The sequence below is a fragment of the Denticeps clupeoides genome, chromosome 15 (assembly GCF_900700375.1).
Source record: "Denticeps clupeoides chromosome 15, fDenClu1.1, whole genome shotgun sequence".
NCBI classification, from domain to species: Eukaryota; Metazoa; Chordata; class Actinopteri; order Clupeiformes; family Denticipitidae; genus Denticeps; species Denticeps clupeoides.
The window spans coordinates 3,637,227-3,655,284 of NC_041721.1; the positions used below are offsets into that span (position 1 = coordinate 3,637,227).

Below are 18,058 nucleotides of genomic sequence, written 5' to 3' on the forward strand. Positions count from 1 at the left end.
TTTTACCCCCCTCAGGGGGTCGGGGTTTGATGTTTGTTCTCATTTGAAATGTTATAATGGGAATGTTGATTTAAAAGCAATACTTTGGTTAAAAGAGAAAATACATCTGGTTGACTTAAATGTTTTAAATGATGGATAACTGTAAGATTAAAACCAAATTTAGTCTTGTGCATGTGTGTGTGTGTGTGTTTTTGTGAAGACTGAGTTCCCTGCATCTGTTCCTCTGTCTCTCTTTTTGTCTGTCAGACGGTGGAACACACTGTACTGAAGTGTGTGACGCATTCATGCTGTCTGTGCCAGCCTATATTTTACACACACACACACACACTTCTGTGTGACTTGTGTATGATTGTGTATGAGTGTGTGTGTACGGGCGTGGATATTTCGCTTCTGTCTGGCTGCGTCCCGGTGACAGTTCGAACAGATCGGAGCTCCGCCTCCCCGCATCAGCCGCACCGCTCAAGTTTTACTTTCAGCAGCAGCTGCTCTGTGTCGCTGTGATGGAATCTGAGTGTGTGTGGGTGGGTGTGTGTGTGTGTGTGTGTGTGTCAGATCTGTGCTCAAGGGAGGAAATTTTCTAATTTACCTTAAATTCGCAAGGAAGAGGCTGAGGGACAGGCGGGCAGCGCTTTCTTTTTACAGACATCAATTATTTATCCAGTCAGACAGACAGAGCGAGCGAGAGTGAGCGGCATGAAGTGCGAGAGGCAGACAGGCAGACAGTAAATGCAGGAAATGGCCCTACAAACTTGGACTTTGGCAAATAATTCTTTTGACTCGATAAGTATGACCAGAGGTTTATTTTTGACCACCATCATCTATGCTTCTGTCTGACACACCCTGCGTACAAGGAGCATCAGGAGTGTAGAGAACGGGGGCAAACGGAGGAGAAAGGCAGGAGATGGACGCTGGGCGTGTCATGTATTGACAAGAGGGGGTTTAAATCATCCAGAAGGAGGAAGTAGCGTGTGTGATACATGTCCGTCATGTCTGCAGGCCCCTCCTTTTTCTTATAAAAAAACGGAATCAAATTCATCTTCTGATCGTCATAAATAGTCACTCAGCAACAACAACAAAAACATTCCGAACAGCATCCTAAAACTGGTCATGCGCTGTTGGCAGTGGTGCCGTATCAAATCCCGAGGTACAACTGAGATGCCACCGAGCAAAGTGCCGTACGCTGCTCCCCGGGCGCCTTTCATGGCCGCCCACTGCTCACTAAGGGGAGGGGTTAAATGCAGAGACCGCATTTCACTGTGTGCACTGGGTGCTGTGCTTTCACATCACGTCCCAAATAAGCCCTGCCTGGCCACATCTTTGCTGAGTGGTGATGCTTCTCCTCATGCTCCACAAAAGCCGGGTGAGGTCTTTGTTGCATTGGGTGGGTGGTAGTAGCCTAGTGGGTAACACACTCGCCTATGAGGGGGGACTGTCCCTGTAACTACTGATTGTAAGTCGCTCTGGATAAGGGCGTCTGATAAATGCTGTAAATGGGGGGCAGTGGTCGCCTAGCGGTTAAGGAAGCGGCCCTGTAATCTGAAGGTTGCCGGTTCGAATCCCGATCCACCAATGTGCCACTGAGGTGCCACTGAGCAAATAATATAATAATATAAATAAAGTGAAGTGATTGTCACATGTGATACACAGCAGCACAGCACATGATGCACACAGTGAAATTTGTCCTCTGCGTTTAACCCATAACCCTGAGTGAGCAGAGGGCAGCCATGACAGGCAGTATGTGGGGGTGGCGCTTTGCTCAGTGGCACCTTGGCGGATCGGGATTCGAACCGGCAACCTTCTGATTACTGGGCCACTTCTTTAACCGCTGGGCCACCACTGCCCCACTGCAAAGCACCGTCCCCACACACTGCTCCCCGGGCACCTGTCATGGCCGCCCACTGCTGTGATGGGTTAAATGCAGAGGACAAATTTCACTGTGTGCACTCTGCTGCTGTGTATCACAATGACAATCATTTCACTTTTAAATCTGTATTATGTTATGCCTCTAACCCTTGCAGACCCTTTGTTTTGTCCTTTATTAATAATTTTATGTCTGATGTTTGCACTACATCAGTGAACCGGACACGAGCACAACATTTTCTGCTGCTTTCCCCCCTGAAACGCATGAATATTGCTGTAAAAGGCAATAATTGTGTTGCTACACATGAGCCTCTGCTTAATTAAATGCAATCTGAAGCTGCCAGAAGGTTAATAACAGAAACATTCATACTTTTTGCGTTTATTAAACACGCCGCTGAGCCGTTATTGGCTAAGAAATGAAGGTTTTAGGCCATTTTCAAATGACTGAATCTGAATAACAATGGGCCTGTGTGGGTGAAAGTGTGGTGGGTGGGAGGGGGGCGGAGATGCCGTTTGATTGACAGGACACATTGCAGCTCTAACTACTTTTCTAAAGCCGCTGACGATCGCTTTTGTTCAGGAGCGGTTCGTCACTGTCATTTTTCTTTCCACAGAAAACACCAAACACACAGCCTGAGGACACAACTTTATTAATAAACCAGCAAGCAGCATGATTGTTGTTTTATTGAGAAAGGAAAAGAGAAAAAAATTAAGTTGCCTGCAGACAATCGTGTGGCATAGAGCAGAGGCCTGAGCGGCGACGCCCTGTCCAGTACAGACATTCAAAAGCAGTGGCGGGGAAGGGAGGATGATGGGTGATTTACGCTGTGCCACACCCCCTCCTGAGTCTAGCTGCTGTGCACACGCACACACACACACACATACACACATCCAAACACTGATTAATGATGTGCTGAAACAAAGACGGTCAGGAGCTCAATGTGAAACTGAGGCAGAAATGTCAACATCATACAGCCACCAATCAGAATGCTGTGCCACTAGTGTAGGGTGGGGACAACGTTTGGTGAATTTTGGAAATGAAAATGCCGTATTGAGTGGCCTATGTGGCAGCAGCGCTGGATGTAAACAATGAATCTTTATGGGCGTCACGCGGACGCTGTTGTGAAGGCGGGGCACCTGCAGACTGACCTGGGATCAACACCAGGAGCTACTATGCTCAACTGATTCCAGGTCAGTGGCTCACAACAGTTGAATTGGTGAGAGGTCACAGGTCATTGACAAGGGTTGGCTTGAGTGGCTTGTTGATTGGTGGACAGCTTGATTGACCGTTTGGGGGTGGAGCCTGTGAGGCGTCTCACAGGCTGAAGTCAAACATCAGGTCGGACTTGCCCATCTTCTGTCGATACATGGCGTCAAACTTGTCATTCATGGAGACGGTGAAGATGTCCTTCCACAGCCCAACACGTCCTGTGGGACAAATGGGAGTGGTCAGCGGGTCACATGACCAACAGAAACGTGCACCCCAGGAGCCAGTCCACAATCTTTAGTGGACTTCAGTGTTTACTGGATTCCCACTCACCTTCACTCCCTGTGTGTGTCAGTTAACCTAAAGCCCTACAGCCAGCAGCACTCAGAATCCATGCACTAAAAAAGTACACGAGGGAAACAAAAGACAGAGACTCACAGCAAATTAACCAACAAATAAGCAAACAAATACACAGCGCATCATCAAAATCATAAGGAAATCATAAAAAACAGCAACAAAAATAATAAACCAGCCAAAATCATTTCTTTAGTTTTTCTCTAAAGAGAAAGGGTCTCAACATTCGGCTGCATGGGCTCCATCTCACCACAAGGGGGCTCTGTAAACCCATGCAGTGTAAATCAAACACGGACAAGCTGAAATATTAAAAAAAAATCTCGAAATGTTTCTGTTCAATCATTACAATGAGCGGCTGATCATGTGACCCCCTCCATCACTCTTTAGAACATTCTCACACCAGGCTGGGAGAACACGTGGAGCATGTGGTACTTGTAGCTGAAGTGGTGCTGATATCAGTGTTTCAATAACCACACCTCTGTATTTACTATTTGCTGTGTGTGAAAAGCATTCTGGGATATTTGACTAACTGTGTCACCACCTGATGCATCCTTGACCAACAGTTTATTTTTTTACATTACAATTAACACAGCCTCTAGGGACGCACGTGACAGTGTATTTCTTGGTGTTGGTCCCAATCCCGGGTAAATGGGGAGGGTTGCGTCAGGAAAGGTCGATTGTGTGGACAACCAGACTGGCAGTTCCGCTGAGGCGACCTTTAATGCCTAACCCCTAACCCCCGAAGGAAAAAACTACAGATCTCTACATTAAAGTTTTCCTCATCTATCTATCTCATATAGTTGTATCTCATATATGCTTTCTTTATATACAGTACAGGCCAAAAGTTTGGACACACCTTCTCATTCAATGTGTTTTTTCCCAGAGGGTCACCACAGCCACCAGCACCGTTACAACTACAGCTTCAAGTGGACCAGTAGCATCATTATGGACACGTAATCTAGACCATGACACTGGACTACATTCTCCAACCCTACAACTGTAGGACTTATTTTTCTTATTGGACAAATCATCCCCAACCCTGCACTGACACCATTCGCAGGCTCACTCTACCCTGGAAGGGGGTCCCTCTCTGTATCACTCCTTCCCAAGGTTTCTTCCTTTCTTTTTTCTCTCTCCTAGAGTTTTTTTGTGTGGAGTTTTTCCTTGTGTGCAGAGGGGTCAAGTGTGGGGGGTGTCAACTGTAGGGCCTGTCAAAGCCCATTGAGACATACTGTATGTGATTTTGGTCTATATAAGAAATAAATGTTGTTGTTGTTATTTTCATTTACATTTACATTTACATTTACAGCATTTATCAGACGCCCTTATCCAGAGCGACTTACAACCAGTAGTTACAGGGACAGTCTCCCTGGAGCAACTTAGGGTTAAGTGTCTTGCTCAGGGACACAATGGTAGTAAGGGGGATTCGAACCCGGGTCTTCTGGTTCATAGGCGAGTGTGTTACCCACTAGGCTACTACCACCCTGGTCATTTTCATGACCATTTACTTTGGTAGATTCTCACTGAAGGCATCAAAACTATGAATAAACACATGTGGAATTATTATATACTTAACAAACATGAAAACATGTTTTATATTCTAGTTTCTTCAAAATAGCCACCTTTTGCTCTGATTACTGCTTTGCACACTCTTGGCATTCTCTCGATGAGCTTCAAGAGGTCGTCACCTGAAATGGTTCTCCAACAGTCTTGAAGGAGTTCCCAGAGGTGTTTAGCACTTGTTGGGGTCCAGCTCACCCCAAACCATCTGGATTGGGTTCAGGTCCGGTGACTGTGGAGGTCTCCACTTTTTGTTAAGTACATAACTCCACATGTGTTCATTCATAGTTTTGATGCCTTCAGTGAGAATCTACCAACGTAAATGGTCATGAAAATAAAGAAAACACATTGAATGAGAAGGTGCATCCAAACTTTTGGCCTGTTCTGTACATATATAAACAGACACACAAAAATACAATAAGCCATCAATGAAGTACTCACAAGTAATTAACAGGGTATAAACCTTTTTATATTCACTGTAGTCACAGCCCTGTTAATAAATTGTGAGTACTTCATTGATGGGAACATGAAAGCACTCTGGATAAGGGTGTCTGCCAAACGTCATAAATGTAAATGTAATGTAAATGTTTAAACGTCAGGTTTTCATGACGTGGCTGTGTGTGTGTGTGTGTGTGTGTGTGTGTGTGTGTGTGTGTGTGCATTTAAATATACAACCATCTTATTGTATTTTTAGCTGTCTGTAAGGGTTATGTGTCACAGTAAAGGTGGGAAAAGTTTTGCATCACACACTTTTTTTTACATCCACTGTACATGTGAACTTTGTCACAGAACAGCAGCTGGTCCACGACAGAGGATGTTTCACAAGTTACATTCTGCACCCTTGATGCTTGGCTCCCCCTCGCCACTGCCCTCCGTGACCTCTACATCCTCGCCCTCTACTGCCTCCACCAGTACATCTTCCTAGCAACCTGGATGGCATAACTCGACAAATGCCCCCCTCCCCAACTACGTTCATCAGTTTACAAAGAAAATGGAGGCGCAAGGGCAGTTAAAGGAATGGATGCCAGATTTACCAGTGACTCCTGTTGATTTTTTAAAAATTAGCATTTCGGAACTATTTGGTGAAATGCTGCCCCCTGTTTGCGTTGAGCTTAAATTCTCCAGGTGAAAAAAATCTTGCACATTGCAGCTTTAAACCAAGATGAACATTTTATGCTACGTTTTTTTTATCAAATGCAAGGTTTTGCTGTATGTGTATTTTTAGACAGGCTCAGCCGGACTGTCTCTTTCTCTCTCTCTCTCTCTCTCTCTCTCTCTCTCTCTCTCTGTGTCTGACGAAATGAGGCCAGTGGGTCGGACTGAACTGAGGAGGTCTGTTGCAATTCAGGGTCACTTCGGTTCAAACTCAGCATCTCCCCTCAGGGGCTCAGCAGTCTCCGTCTCGCCAACTGGACACGAGGTCAGGGGGACGCCTGATTCCTGAACGTCGGTGCAGATAGCTGTCTGTCCCTCGCTCCGTCTATCTGTGCCGCCCCGGCTCACCTCTGCAGATTGACAGCGCCTCCGAGTTGCAGCACTGTTCGATCAGCTGACTGCAGCTCTCCAGCTGGGCTTTGCTGTAGGACACGCCCAGGAACCGAGCCAACTGTTCCACCAGCGTGCTGAGGTCCTGCGCACATGCACACACACACACACACACACACACACACACACACAATAAAGTTTTTCCTTTGCGTGGACTGTAGAGACATAAGGGTCTCTTCATCATGCAGAACACATCACACAGAAACCATGGTGTGTATGCATGTGCCAACATGGGTATGCATGTCTGTGTGTGTGTGTATGTTTCAGTGTTTCAAGGTGTGTGTGTGTGTGTGTGTGCATGTGTGTCTATGTCTGTATAGGGGGTGGGGTCTTGTGTACTCTGGACCCTCTCCTGTTCATTCAGCCTATAGAACCATGTCAACAGTCTATTTACTTAATCTGTGTGCCATCGTCTAACCTACACATCACCTTCCCCGGAAACTTCCACCACACTCACACCATGCTGACCACACCTCCTCCCAACATCCACAACATCAGAACTGGAACTTAGAAAAACTACAGCAAGGCTAAATATTACAGTATACCTGAACTGAGACTAAACCATGAGAGCAAACCCAGGACATTGTTAGTGGTGGAGAGCCATTTACCTTGTACATGTCTTCGTATTTCAGGAAAAGAACATTTGAGTCCATGCGGTGTTCCCAGAATTCCTCAACGTGCTCAAACCAGGAACCGTACCCCACTGAGGACAGAGGGAGGAGGGGGAGTTTAATGGGCCTCCAGACAGAAGTTGGCATCTCTTCTGTTGGCAGTCGCTGTACCCACGTTTGTCATTCATGAACCTGCGACAGAACTCCTGGAAGGTTCCGCGATAGCTCATGGTCCTCAGAGAGCGGTGGAATTGGTAGTATGACACCACCAGATCTTTAGGGTTCCTGGCCATGTAGATCACCTGTACACACACAAACCGGCCATGGCCGTTGAACTAGTCAGATCTGAGAACACAACATTATTGCCACGACAAGCAATTTTACCAAGAACCAAGAAAGGACGACTTGCTGGTTACCTGTATGTTGGAGAGGAGGAACTAAATACCCATCCTGACCTTTTTTTGTGCAAGGGTCATTATTTCCAAAACCCAGAAGAATCTTGTTTGTCAGCTCATGAGAGAACGTAATCCCACACATAAAGGAGTGCAAGCATTGTTGCCAGATTTAATCGCTGAAACTATCTGATAAATAAAGTCTGGGCAGTTAAACACCAAACCCACTTCAGATGGATTCCTTATTCTCAATGAGCACAAAATATATCAAAATCAATACTGCCCAATCTGGCAACGCCTCCCTTCCTCCAAAGGTTTTAAAAATACTGGTTTTCACAAAGTTTGTTGCTTCGGTGTTTTTAGATCATTTATCAGTTGTTTCTGTGGTGTATTGAAGAAGAGTAATTGAAGGATGCCTGTCACAAGACAGGACTGATGGTATCGCTCAATTTTTCCAGACACCCCAAACCATCGGAAAGGAGCTTCATCACAGAAAATGACTTTTCCCCAATCCCTGTACGTTTCGCAGAATATCAGTCTGGCTTCTTTGCTGCCCTTCGTTCCATCCTCCAGAAGTCTTCGTCTCACTGTGCGAGCAGATGCCCTCACACCTGCCTGCTGCCATACCTGAGCAAGCTCTGCACTGGTGGCACCGCAGCTGAATCATCTTTAGACCTTCTTGGGCGCCCTGAAGCCTTCTTCACAACACTTGGACCTCTAACCTTGAAGTTTATTAAATGTTTGATTATGGTGGAATCATAGTAGCAGCAATATCCTTGCACGTGAAGAACTGCACGTGTTTCCTTGCAGGTAACCATGGTTAAAAAAAGAAGAACGATGATTTCAAGCATCACCGTCCTTTTAAAGCATCCGGTCTGCTATTCTAACTCAGTCAGCAGGACAGAACGATCTCCAGCCTTGTGCTCCTCAACACTCTCACTGGAATGATCTCAGCAGGTCCTTTTGTGGGAAGAAGTTCATTTTCATGTGCAAAGAAGGACTTCGCAATTCATCTGATTGCTCTTCATAACATTCTGTGGTATATTCAAATTACCGTAATAAAAACGGAAGCAGCAAACTTTGTGAAAAACAGTAATTATTTTCATTCTCAAAACTTTTTGGAGCCCCTTGTATTCTCTCTTCTGTATTTCATGTGCTGCACAACTAATTCGTTACAAATCTCAGTCGTGTCTTAATCAAGAAACATTTGTGATTTTACTTGATGGACTTTTTAATTAGCACGGACCCACCTTCCCTTCTCCGTTATGAATGGCTGAGGGCAAAAAGCGGTAGGGCAGGTGGCTCTTAATCAGACGTGGAGATGTCAGCTCCTGCGGAGGTAAAAACACGCCACAACGGACCAATAGGAGACGAGCTGCAGCACGTGACATCACAGCGAACGTCTGCAGTGTGTCAGTGCGTGTGAATACCTGTATGATGTCCAGGCCGGGCTGGGGATACTCCAGCACAGGAAGCTGCTCGTCGATGTTCATGAGGCCGATCTCGTCGGGGTCCGCCCCCTGGCTCACCAGATAGACGATTTCCTGCAGAAGACTGGTACCTAGGGGAGAGCGAGTGAGGAGGCGGAGCCTTTTTAGTACAGAACATCGGATGGACCCAGTCACTGATGTCTGGTGATGAATCAGGGTCAAAGTCTTGAATCTGGATTCAATGGGAAAGCGCAGCGTTCCTCTGGATAATTTCTGTCACAAAAGGTCAAAGGTCACATAATTCTCAAAAGAGACAAAGAAAGAGAGTAAGATCAATGAGTCCGAATGTCACACAGAGCTGCTCTTTCATTCGCTCTAAGATGTGCGTGAAAATATGGTTATAATTCACGTTGCAAAACAACATGTGAAGGCGAGAAAAGTCTGGAGAAAATGCAGAACTGATCTCGGTGAACATCATAACACAAGGTTCCTTCATACTGATGACCACTGGAGGATGATCCTCTGATAAGGTCCCATCTAAGGAACAACAATATTCACAAGACCAGCGGTGATGCAAACGGAGGACGTTTCATAATTAACAAATTATGAATAGCTTATTCTCCAGGTTGCATCTGCATCGCTTCCCTTTCTTATAGTGGTTCAGTGGTAACATCTACATGGGCTTCATCATATGTTTAGTCTGTGTCTGAAAGCCACTGATGAATGAACGGAATGGCACAAGCTTAGCTAATGAGTCGCTGATTCTTATTGACGGCTTGGAGTGACAGTCTGGTTGGTCTGATGTCACCGGTGGGTCCTATCTGCACAGGGCCCAGATGTGACAAATCATCAAAACACTTGCCTAATATGTCACCTAATGAGACAGCTGCAGTGAAAATGTGCCAGGCATTTGGACAACAGACGGTGGCCTAGCGGTTAAGGACACCTTTTGTAGTGGACACCTTTTGTAGTGTCACCGTGTGCTGTGCTGCAGTGTTTCCCAATGACAGTCAGTTCACTTTCAAGCAAATGCTTGTGAAACCGAAGTGTCCCTCTCCTCCTTCAGAGGAGCCGGGAAGACTGGGGCTGCCATGGTTAGGAAGGGAAGCCACCTGGGTGTCTGCAGCAGGAGGTGACGACGCAGCTGTCACGTTTTCTTTTATTGGGGTTTGGCGGGAGGCGGCCGGGTGCCACGTGACGTGGACCCACCCACGCAGGACGGCAGCCGTGCACGCGGCGCAGCAGCGGCAATGCAGCAAAGCGACGTCATCCCGACAGGCTGGCCGAGTGTAAACACGGTGACGTCACTTCCGCACATCGGTCGCGTACAGAACAGCGACCTTCCAAAGTTTTTTTTTTTTTTTTTTTAGTACACATGAAATGTCCTTATCGAATGTGGCGTTTAAAAATGTCATTCCTCTACGCGTAAACGCGCACGGGAAAAAAAACCCGCCAACGTTACGTAATGTGGTGGAGGGGGGGGTCATTCTGTCTGATTAAAAAAATATCTAAAAACAATGCCCGCAACGTGGCGGGTCGTTCGTTCTACCTGATTTGGGGTAAGTGACGATCCAGATGTCGCTCCTCCGGATGGAGAAGTTGGAGATCTCCTCCATCTTCCCCCTGCAGAAGGGAGGCAGCCGGACTCCATGATGCTCGAAGTACTTGCTCTCGTACTCGATGGGAGTGCTGGGGGTGTCCACCTCGCTCTCCGCCATCACCGCAGCAGCGACCGCAACCACTGACCACCGGCCTTTTTTATACCTTTATTACTTTTAATTTGGTGCTTTTTAGCGTTAAAAACGGTCTCTTCCCCCCCCCGCAGAATGAACGTGTGGCGATGCTGCAGCCGCCAGCGCACCGACCTCCAGCCAATCACGGCGGGCCAAAGTGACGTAATGTGACTCCGGCTGAAGCAGCATCAGCACCAGGGCGGTTCCCCTCGCGCGAATCTGTTATAGTGCAAATTAAAACGCTTCTATAATATATTATAATAACCAAGCAGCCGCTTCCGCTGTGGGCGGGGTTACATTTCGTGGTCAACCTGCAGTTTAATAAATAATAAATAAATAACACCATCCATTCATCATTATGATGCTTTATAATAATATAATAATGAATCATTCGATCGCGAACATTTTATAATAATATAATTATTAAAATTATCGACTGCTCATGTTGTTGTTTAGTAACAGAATCGTATTGGTTGGATGTCTGTGGCATTATTGATGGTCGACTTTTGTGTCTGGGTTTGTTTGAGGGTGGTAGTAGCCTAGTGGGTAACACACTCGCCTATGAACCAGAAGACCCAGGTTCAAATCCCGCTTACTAAACCCTAAAATTGCTCCAGGGGGACTGTCCACTGTAACTACTGATTGTAAGTCGCTCTGGATAAGGGCGTCTGATAAATGCCATAAATGTAAATGTTTGTTTGTGACATGATGACGTCACGCGGGCGACCCGCGCCACCGGCACCGGGAGGTAAACCTCGGTCACGCGCGCCCGGGGGGCGGCGCCATCGCGCCAGAGACGCACCGTCTCCCCATTGGCCGGCGCGCTCGGGCTCCCGCGCCGCGCCATAAATCGGCGCGCCGTGCGCGGCCGGGGTCGAGATCCGGGCTCCGCGCTCCCGCTCCGCCTGCTCGGTCGCCGCGATGCTGGACCTGGACGGCGGCTGGAGCCTCTCCTTCGCCGGCTGCGGCTTTCTGGGCGTCTATCACATCGGGGTGGCGAGCTGCCTGGTGGAGCAGGCGCCCCAGCTGGTCCGTGGTGCCACCCGGATCTACGGGGCTTCAGCGGGAGCCCTGACTGCGGCCATGCTGGCCAGCGGAGCCTCCATAGGTACCTGCTGCGTCCTCAAATTTTCATTATTATTGTGCAAAAGTCCTGCTCAGAGAGCAGATTCGTTTATGACTGGCCGTTTATTGACACACATTTATACACACAGAGACACCGTGGTTCGAGTAAATAGTGGTTTTGATAGATCAGTGTAAAGCTGCCAGGAGGTCAACAGTCATGTCTGGACGCTTTTAAGCCTTCAATCTGCTCTCAGATAACATTTTGTCAACCAGGTTTCACTTTCACACTGAGCTCAGCGTAAATGTGTGTGTGAGTGTGTGTGTGTGTAACACTGTTTCTGTTTCACAACCCTGACCAATCAGGATGTGCACTTTGAGCTTCCTGACGCTGACCTGCAGCTGTTCCCTTGCTCCTGCAGCCAGGTGCTGCGAGGACGTGATGGAGGTGGCGAAGGAAGCCCGGAGACGCAACCTCGGGCCCCTGCACCCCTCGTTCAACCTGGTGAAAGTGATGAAGGGCGGCCTTCAGCGCGACTTCCCAGACGAAGCCCACCTGCTGACCTCGGACCGCCTGCACGTGTCTCTCACCCGCGTCTCTGACGGGAAGAATGTCCTTGTGTCCAAATTCAGTTCTAAGGACGAGCTGATCCAGGTTAGGACGAAGTCTACTGGGGGGCATTTCTGCCAAAACCCCTTAACCAGACCACAAACTTTAGGCTTTCGGCTTTTAGGAGCTGGAGTCTGCGGAACCCGACCTGATGTTGTGGTTTTGGGTTCTTTTGTCTCCGCTCTGCAGGCTCTGGTCTGCAGCTGCTTCATTCCGGTGTACTGTGGACTGATTCCCCCGTCGTTCCGCGGGGTGGTGAGTATCAGCCGGGCGGGGCGGGTGTGGCTCCCGGGGAAATGTCCAGACGTGTGTGACTTTAGTGCGGTGAGACCAGAGTCCACGTCAGGATCTAGGAGACATTAGTCACCGGCGACGGCAGCGTGGAGGATAAATTAGTCACCGGGGCAACAGGGGCAAAGTGGCTCTCTGCAGCGTTGTCCTGTCCCCTGCAGTGTCTGAAGTAGACAGGTGTGTGTGTGTGTGTGTGTGTGTCGTGGGCACCTTGTCAAAAATGTCCCCTCATGTCACTCCAGGCTGAGGACGTTATGTCCACATGTCACTGCGGAGCAGGACAGAGGGAGACAGACCAATATTATTGACGCAGCAGCCCTGGTCCAGACTCCGTGGTGGAGCTGGGCAGATAAGCAGCGACATTAAAAGATAAGATCCAAAAAAGGAAAACAGTTTATGGATAACAGCAACTAATTATTATATTTACAGCCTCTGCATCTCAACAGATAGTGAAACGGTTGTCATGCATCTTTCATAATTTAGTTCTAAAAGGCAATCCTCTGTACACACTGTGTTTTTGCCACAGGAATCTCAAATTACTAAAATCTTGCCTGTTGTCCAAGTCCAATTTAGAAAATCTGTCTTCATTAATATGGTCAGTGCATGGTTGATGAGTTGAAGGTTTACTTATTTAATTTATTTAATTTTTTATTCCTGATTTTATCATTTATTGGAGATTTGACGGCCATCAGGTATCACATGGTTTTCTGAAAGAACCAAAAAGGGAATATTGATATTGAGTCACTTGTGGTTGGGTATATTATCAGTAAATATTTTATCAGAAATCACAAGAAGCAGCTCTGTAGAACAGGAGAACGTTGCTGGGGTCTCACACACTACCAGTCAAAAGATTGGACACATCTACACTATGGTAGTCATGGAGACGAAGATGGAGCCATTATAAAAAGAATCCAACGCAAGAAACATATTTCGTGTTTGTTGTATGAGGAGAAAGTGAAGTACGTTTGATGAATCTGTTCCTTTCCTCTTTTTACCTTCATGGCTGCTTCGTTCACTATCGTCAACATCAATAGCCGCTGGATGAGATGCTCATTAACATGAGTGAATGAGAAGAAAGTGTTCAGCATGAAACTTAATAACCTCGTGTTTGTTATTTCATAGTCCCCATAGTGTCTTCAGTTTTATTCTTTAATGTAAAAAATTAAAACCCATAGATGAGTAGGTGTGTCCAAGTTTCTGTGATTTGTCTACAGTATCATACAGACCGGACCTGCACGGTGATTGGACAGTTAAACAATGAGGCTACGTGCTGATTGGTCCACTATGCAGAACACACGCTGGTGGGAATTATAGTATGGTTCCTCAGGTGCCAGGTCGGCACAGTGGGGATTGGGTTAAAACGCCTCCGCTGGTCCTGTTCTAACCCCAATGCAGCGAACGCAAAGCTGCATCAGGCCATTATATAAGATGGACGAGGAGAGCAGGTGAGGGGGTGTAGGTGTAACTCTCTCTCTCTCTCTCTCTCTCCCAGAGGTACGTGGACGGGGGCATCAGCGACAACCTGCCGCAGTCGGCCCGGAACACCATCACCGTCTCCCCGTTCTCTGGCGAGAGCGACATCTGTCCCCGGGACAACTCCTCCAGCTTCCACGAACTGCGCTTCACCAACACCAGCATTCAGATGAATCTGGGCAACGCGTGCCGCCTCGGCCGCGCCTTCTTCCCTCCGGAGCCCAAGGCAGGAACACTGCGTTCCTCTCATCACCACAATTCTCAGATCTCACTGTGTGCATTCAGTGTGTGTGTGTGTGTGTGTGTGTGTTGAAATAAGCCCAAAATGTTTGCATACACCATTCTCTCTTTCACACACACACACTTGTGTCCAACCTGGCCTGTTTCTGCCTCTTTGCAGATCATGGCGGAGATGTGTCAGAACGGGTATAAGGATGCTCTGCGCTTCCTCCAGGAAAACAGTGAGTTTTCTTCCACTCACAAGTTTATCTTTATTACTTAAGTGCACGGAATAAAAAATATGACTGCGTTACAGTGATTTGTATTCATATGAGTAGGAGATCTGTACAGTAAGCTCTTTATATTGTGAAATCCGCAGTGTAAAGTGTCTAAAGACAGATGAAACTCATGGGGCCGGTTTCTAAAGCCCAGCTTGATCCTAATCTATTGCTCAACCCCCTTCTTAAAGGGCCAGTGTGATGAAAATGGGTCTGTTGGCACCTGAACAAGTGGTCTGAACATGTCCAGACCCGACATGTACTGGGACAGTAAATCTAGAGGCAAACACCTGCCCAGTTGTTGGCCAGGATTTCTGCTGAGACAACTCCCTGTGTCCCACAGATTTACTGAGGCTCCAGGGTCCGACTGCTGGCCCCGCCCTCTCTTGTGCGCCGCCCACCTGCTGCTGTCCTGGGAACAGCGTGGAGGTCACTGAGAGCACCAAAGAGTGGGTGCTGCGGAACCTCCGCCTCCTGCGGAAGCAGCACTGGTGGTTGGACGAGGAGATCGTCAACAACCTGCCCGGGCCGATTAGGAAAGGTTGGTGCGATCGGGGTTGAAAGGTCGCAGGGTATTAAAAAAAAAACAACCATTAGAGCTTCAAATGCATCTTTCAGTTAAAGGCATTTTTGAAGTGCATTGTGGGAGTGGACGCAGTACAGAATATACCAGAGCTCTGTTACTGGTGTGTGTGTGTGTGTATCCAGCATGTCGGTGCAGACACGTTTTTACCAGCTGACCTCTCACTCCAGCAGCCCGAGCTACAGCCAGTGTAGCAGCATCATGAAGTAGACTTTCACCGCGGGCGTTTTCACTGGACCTTGAACTTCAGCTTTCGCTGATCACGTTGTTCTTCCAGGTTTCTGAGAAGCGATGGGTTGGTTCTCAGATCTGAGCTTGGAACGCGATGTTCTGCCGAATGATAGCGAGGCAGCCTGATCTAATATACCTGTAGACTCATTTATCATTCACAGTGTGTGAGCTTCAGGCTGATGCATGTTTTTTTTTGTCTGTTCCAGTGTTTTGTGAAGCCTGTCGGGAGAAGCACAGTTTATATGCTCAGGTGTCCGGTCTCTTGCCCGTGCGTTTGGCCTCCTACATGCTCCTGCCGTACACGCTGCCCGTGGAATCGGCCTACTCCGCCGCACAGAGGTCAGCCTGTGGCCGCCTTCACTTTTTCCCCGCCCTTCTGATCAGCAGCCATGTTCATGTGGCTCACGTGGGCGAAACTGTGGGTTTTATATTGTTCCTAGTGGCGCCACCCAGTGGTCGTTGAAAGAACAGTTGATACAGCTGATAATATTCTGTCTATTGCTTCAAAAAATGCAGTGAAATTGAATCTTTCTTAGCTGTTTGCTTTACCCCACGTTTTTTTTTCTTAATGCATTGTGGTTGACTCTTATTCTCAGCATTGACTGCATTCTTGTTACATTTCAGGTTTGTGGAATGGATCCCTGAGGTCCCTGCAGACATCCGATGGCTGTTCGGGGTGGCTGGGGATGTGTACCGTCACACATGGGGTGGGGCGACATCAGACAAAGTTGGGTAAGGGACACCCCGTCTTCATCTTAGATTTTATACAAAGAATAAGACTTTGTGCTGACTGGACTGTGTTTGCGTGTTGACACTCTCATCAAAGTGTCTTTTTGCCTCCTTTCACCTGCTCAGAGTACCCATGCGGAAGTGCATTAGCGGCCCCGTGGCGCTGGACGTGCATGGCGCCACTGCACAGAGAGATCCTCACCTGCCTTTCTCTGCCATTGACCTCCGTGGTTACAGTCCAGACTTCCCTGACCCCGCCCAGCAGCCACCCAGCCCTCAAAACCACTCCCCCAAACAGATATGCTTCTTCCTGGGCTCTGCGGATCAGGAAGACGGCTAAACTCAACCAACACAAGGCTTCTGCGTTTCTGTGCTATGTGACTGGACAGAATGGGCAGAACCCTGCGTCAGACCCGTGGCCTGAACTTGTGGGAGCCAAAACTGGGGGAGAGTGACCTCAGCCCTGAGAACCTCTGCTGGGAGTTTTGTGTTTGAATGCTGGATAAACCTCACAAGCCAAAGATTTTTTTAAAACTGGCATTTTAATCCGTGTTGGTAGCCACGTTTCCCCAAAATTTAACTGTGTGGACTGTAAGTTTCCTCCGTATGTGTGTGTGTGTACAGTGTTCCAACCATATACCTCTTATTAAGATTAGGGGACTGTATGGGATTTCTCAGTATCTCAGGTGTGGACCAGTGAAAATCCTGAAAATGTGCTGCAGTTGATCATAAATTAAATAGATTTTCAATTTTATCAATACTGTAAACATGGATAGTCTCTTGGTAATCCATAGTACTGATTATCTGCCCAACCCTACCTCTTACAATGACACTTCCTGACCCTCAGGTCTGATATGTTAAAATGTTTTAATTTGTATAAGATTTGTTGGTTTCATTATGAAATGGGTGCCTTTTAAAAAAAAACGTGACAATCTGTACTAAAAGCAAGGTAAACTGCCTGAATAACATAAATAATAAGTTTATTAATAAAGAATGCCCAAAAATGCAATGAATCATATTGTCCATGGATGTCACTGACAATCCGGCTTATTAATTTTTCCATCATACATTCATAACTATGTTTCTCCTGCCTGTCAAAACCTGCTTCTTATCTTACGAACTTGATCATTTAAAAAATTCCACTCCATTCCACGCTGGGTTTCATTTGAATGTGAAAGAGACTTGATTTGCAGTTAAACACAAAAACAGTGAACATTTCAGCACAGTGTCAGCACAATGCTGACCTCTGGTTCTTATCTCTAAGGGCCCATTATATTGAGGCAGTACTTTTTTCTGCGTATATGAATCGAAGTGACTGAAAATGATTAATAACGACGGAATAATGTGCTGCGTGGGCTGGTAAAAAACATTGAGCTGCAGAGAACCGGAACCATTTGTCACAGGTAAAAGCGCGCACTTTATTTTAGCAATTGCAACATTAAGGCGAGAGCTGTTATATATAGACAAATGTTGCACTGGTTTTGCTTTGACATTAAGCACCACAATGGCAATATTTCTGTGGCTTTAATGTTATTATTTGTCATGTTTTGACCTGAAATTGGACGTTTCATCTTTAAAATGGCAGAATGTATCTACAGGAATTTAAAAGCCTATAACATATGATATTTAGGAATTTTATGACTTCTATTGCTTCTGTTGAAAATACAAATTACTTCATTATGAATAATTTGGTTAAGAATAACTAACTTATGTTAATGTTTCTTATTCCTGTTCTTGAAGGACTGCACAGTAACACCCAGAATATTCCATGTCTGGGTTGGCCACTTGCAAGTACCATTTGCCAGAGGAATAAGTAGCTTTATTTCCAATATTAATGACAACGCTGTGCTCCCTCACCAACATGGCGGACACGCCCACGCTGTTTGAGGC

The 18,058-nt window shown here is 46.9% G+C and overlaps 2 protein-coding genes across 3 annotated transcripts; one reads left to right on the forward strand and one right to left on the reverse strand.

The window, feature by feature from the left end:
* Positions 1-2,493: 2,493 nt before the first annotated feature.
* sult4a1 (sulfotransferase family 4A, member 1) lies at positions 2,494-10,842 on the reverse strand. 2 transcript variants are annotated; one of them, XR_003742565.1, is made up of 8 exons: positions 10,509-10,842; positions 8,960-9,090; positions 8,780-8,860; positions 7,313-7,439; positions 7,135-7,229; positions 6,485-6,611; positions 3,401-3,465; positions 2,494-3,288 (listed from the first exon to the last, which is right to left on the reverse strand). XR_003742565.1 is itself a non-coding variant. In XM_028954894.1 (7 exons), exons 1-7 carry the CDS (start codon positions 10,675-10,677, stop codon positions 3,176-3,178), a joined length of 843 nt encoding a protein of 280 aa, XP_028810727.1. In that variant the 5' UTR covers positions 10,678-10,841; the 3' UTR covers positions 2,494-3,175. The 2 variants fall into 2 exon arrangements, 1 of the variants encoding a protein (XP_028810727.1); XM_028954894.1 differs by lacking the exon at positions 3,401-3,465 and having other exon boundaries at positions 10,509-10,841.
* A 564-nt stretch (positions 10,843-11,406) lies between these two features.
* Positions 11,407-17,181, forward strand: pnpla3 (patatin-like phospholipase domain containing 3). Its single transcript, XM_028954829.1, has 9 exons — positions 11,407-11,800; positions 12,177-12,409; positions 12,554-12,619; positions 14,148-14,354; positions 14,529-14,589; positions 14,969-15,166; positions 15,646-15,778; positions 16,064-16,171; positions 16,295-17,181. Exons 1-9 carry the CDS (start codon positions 11,614-11,616, stop codon positions 16,506-16,508), a joined length of 1,407 nt encoding a protein of 468 aa, XP_028810662.1. The 5' UTR covers positions 11,407-11,613; the 3' UTR covers positions 16,509-17,181.
* Positions 17,182-18,058: the final 877 nt, after the last annotated feature.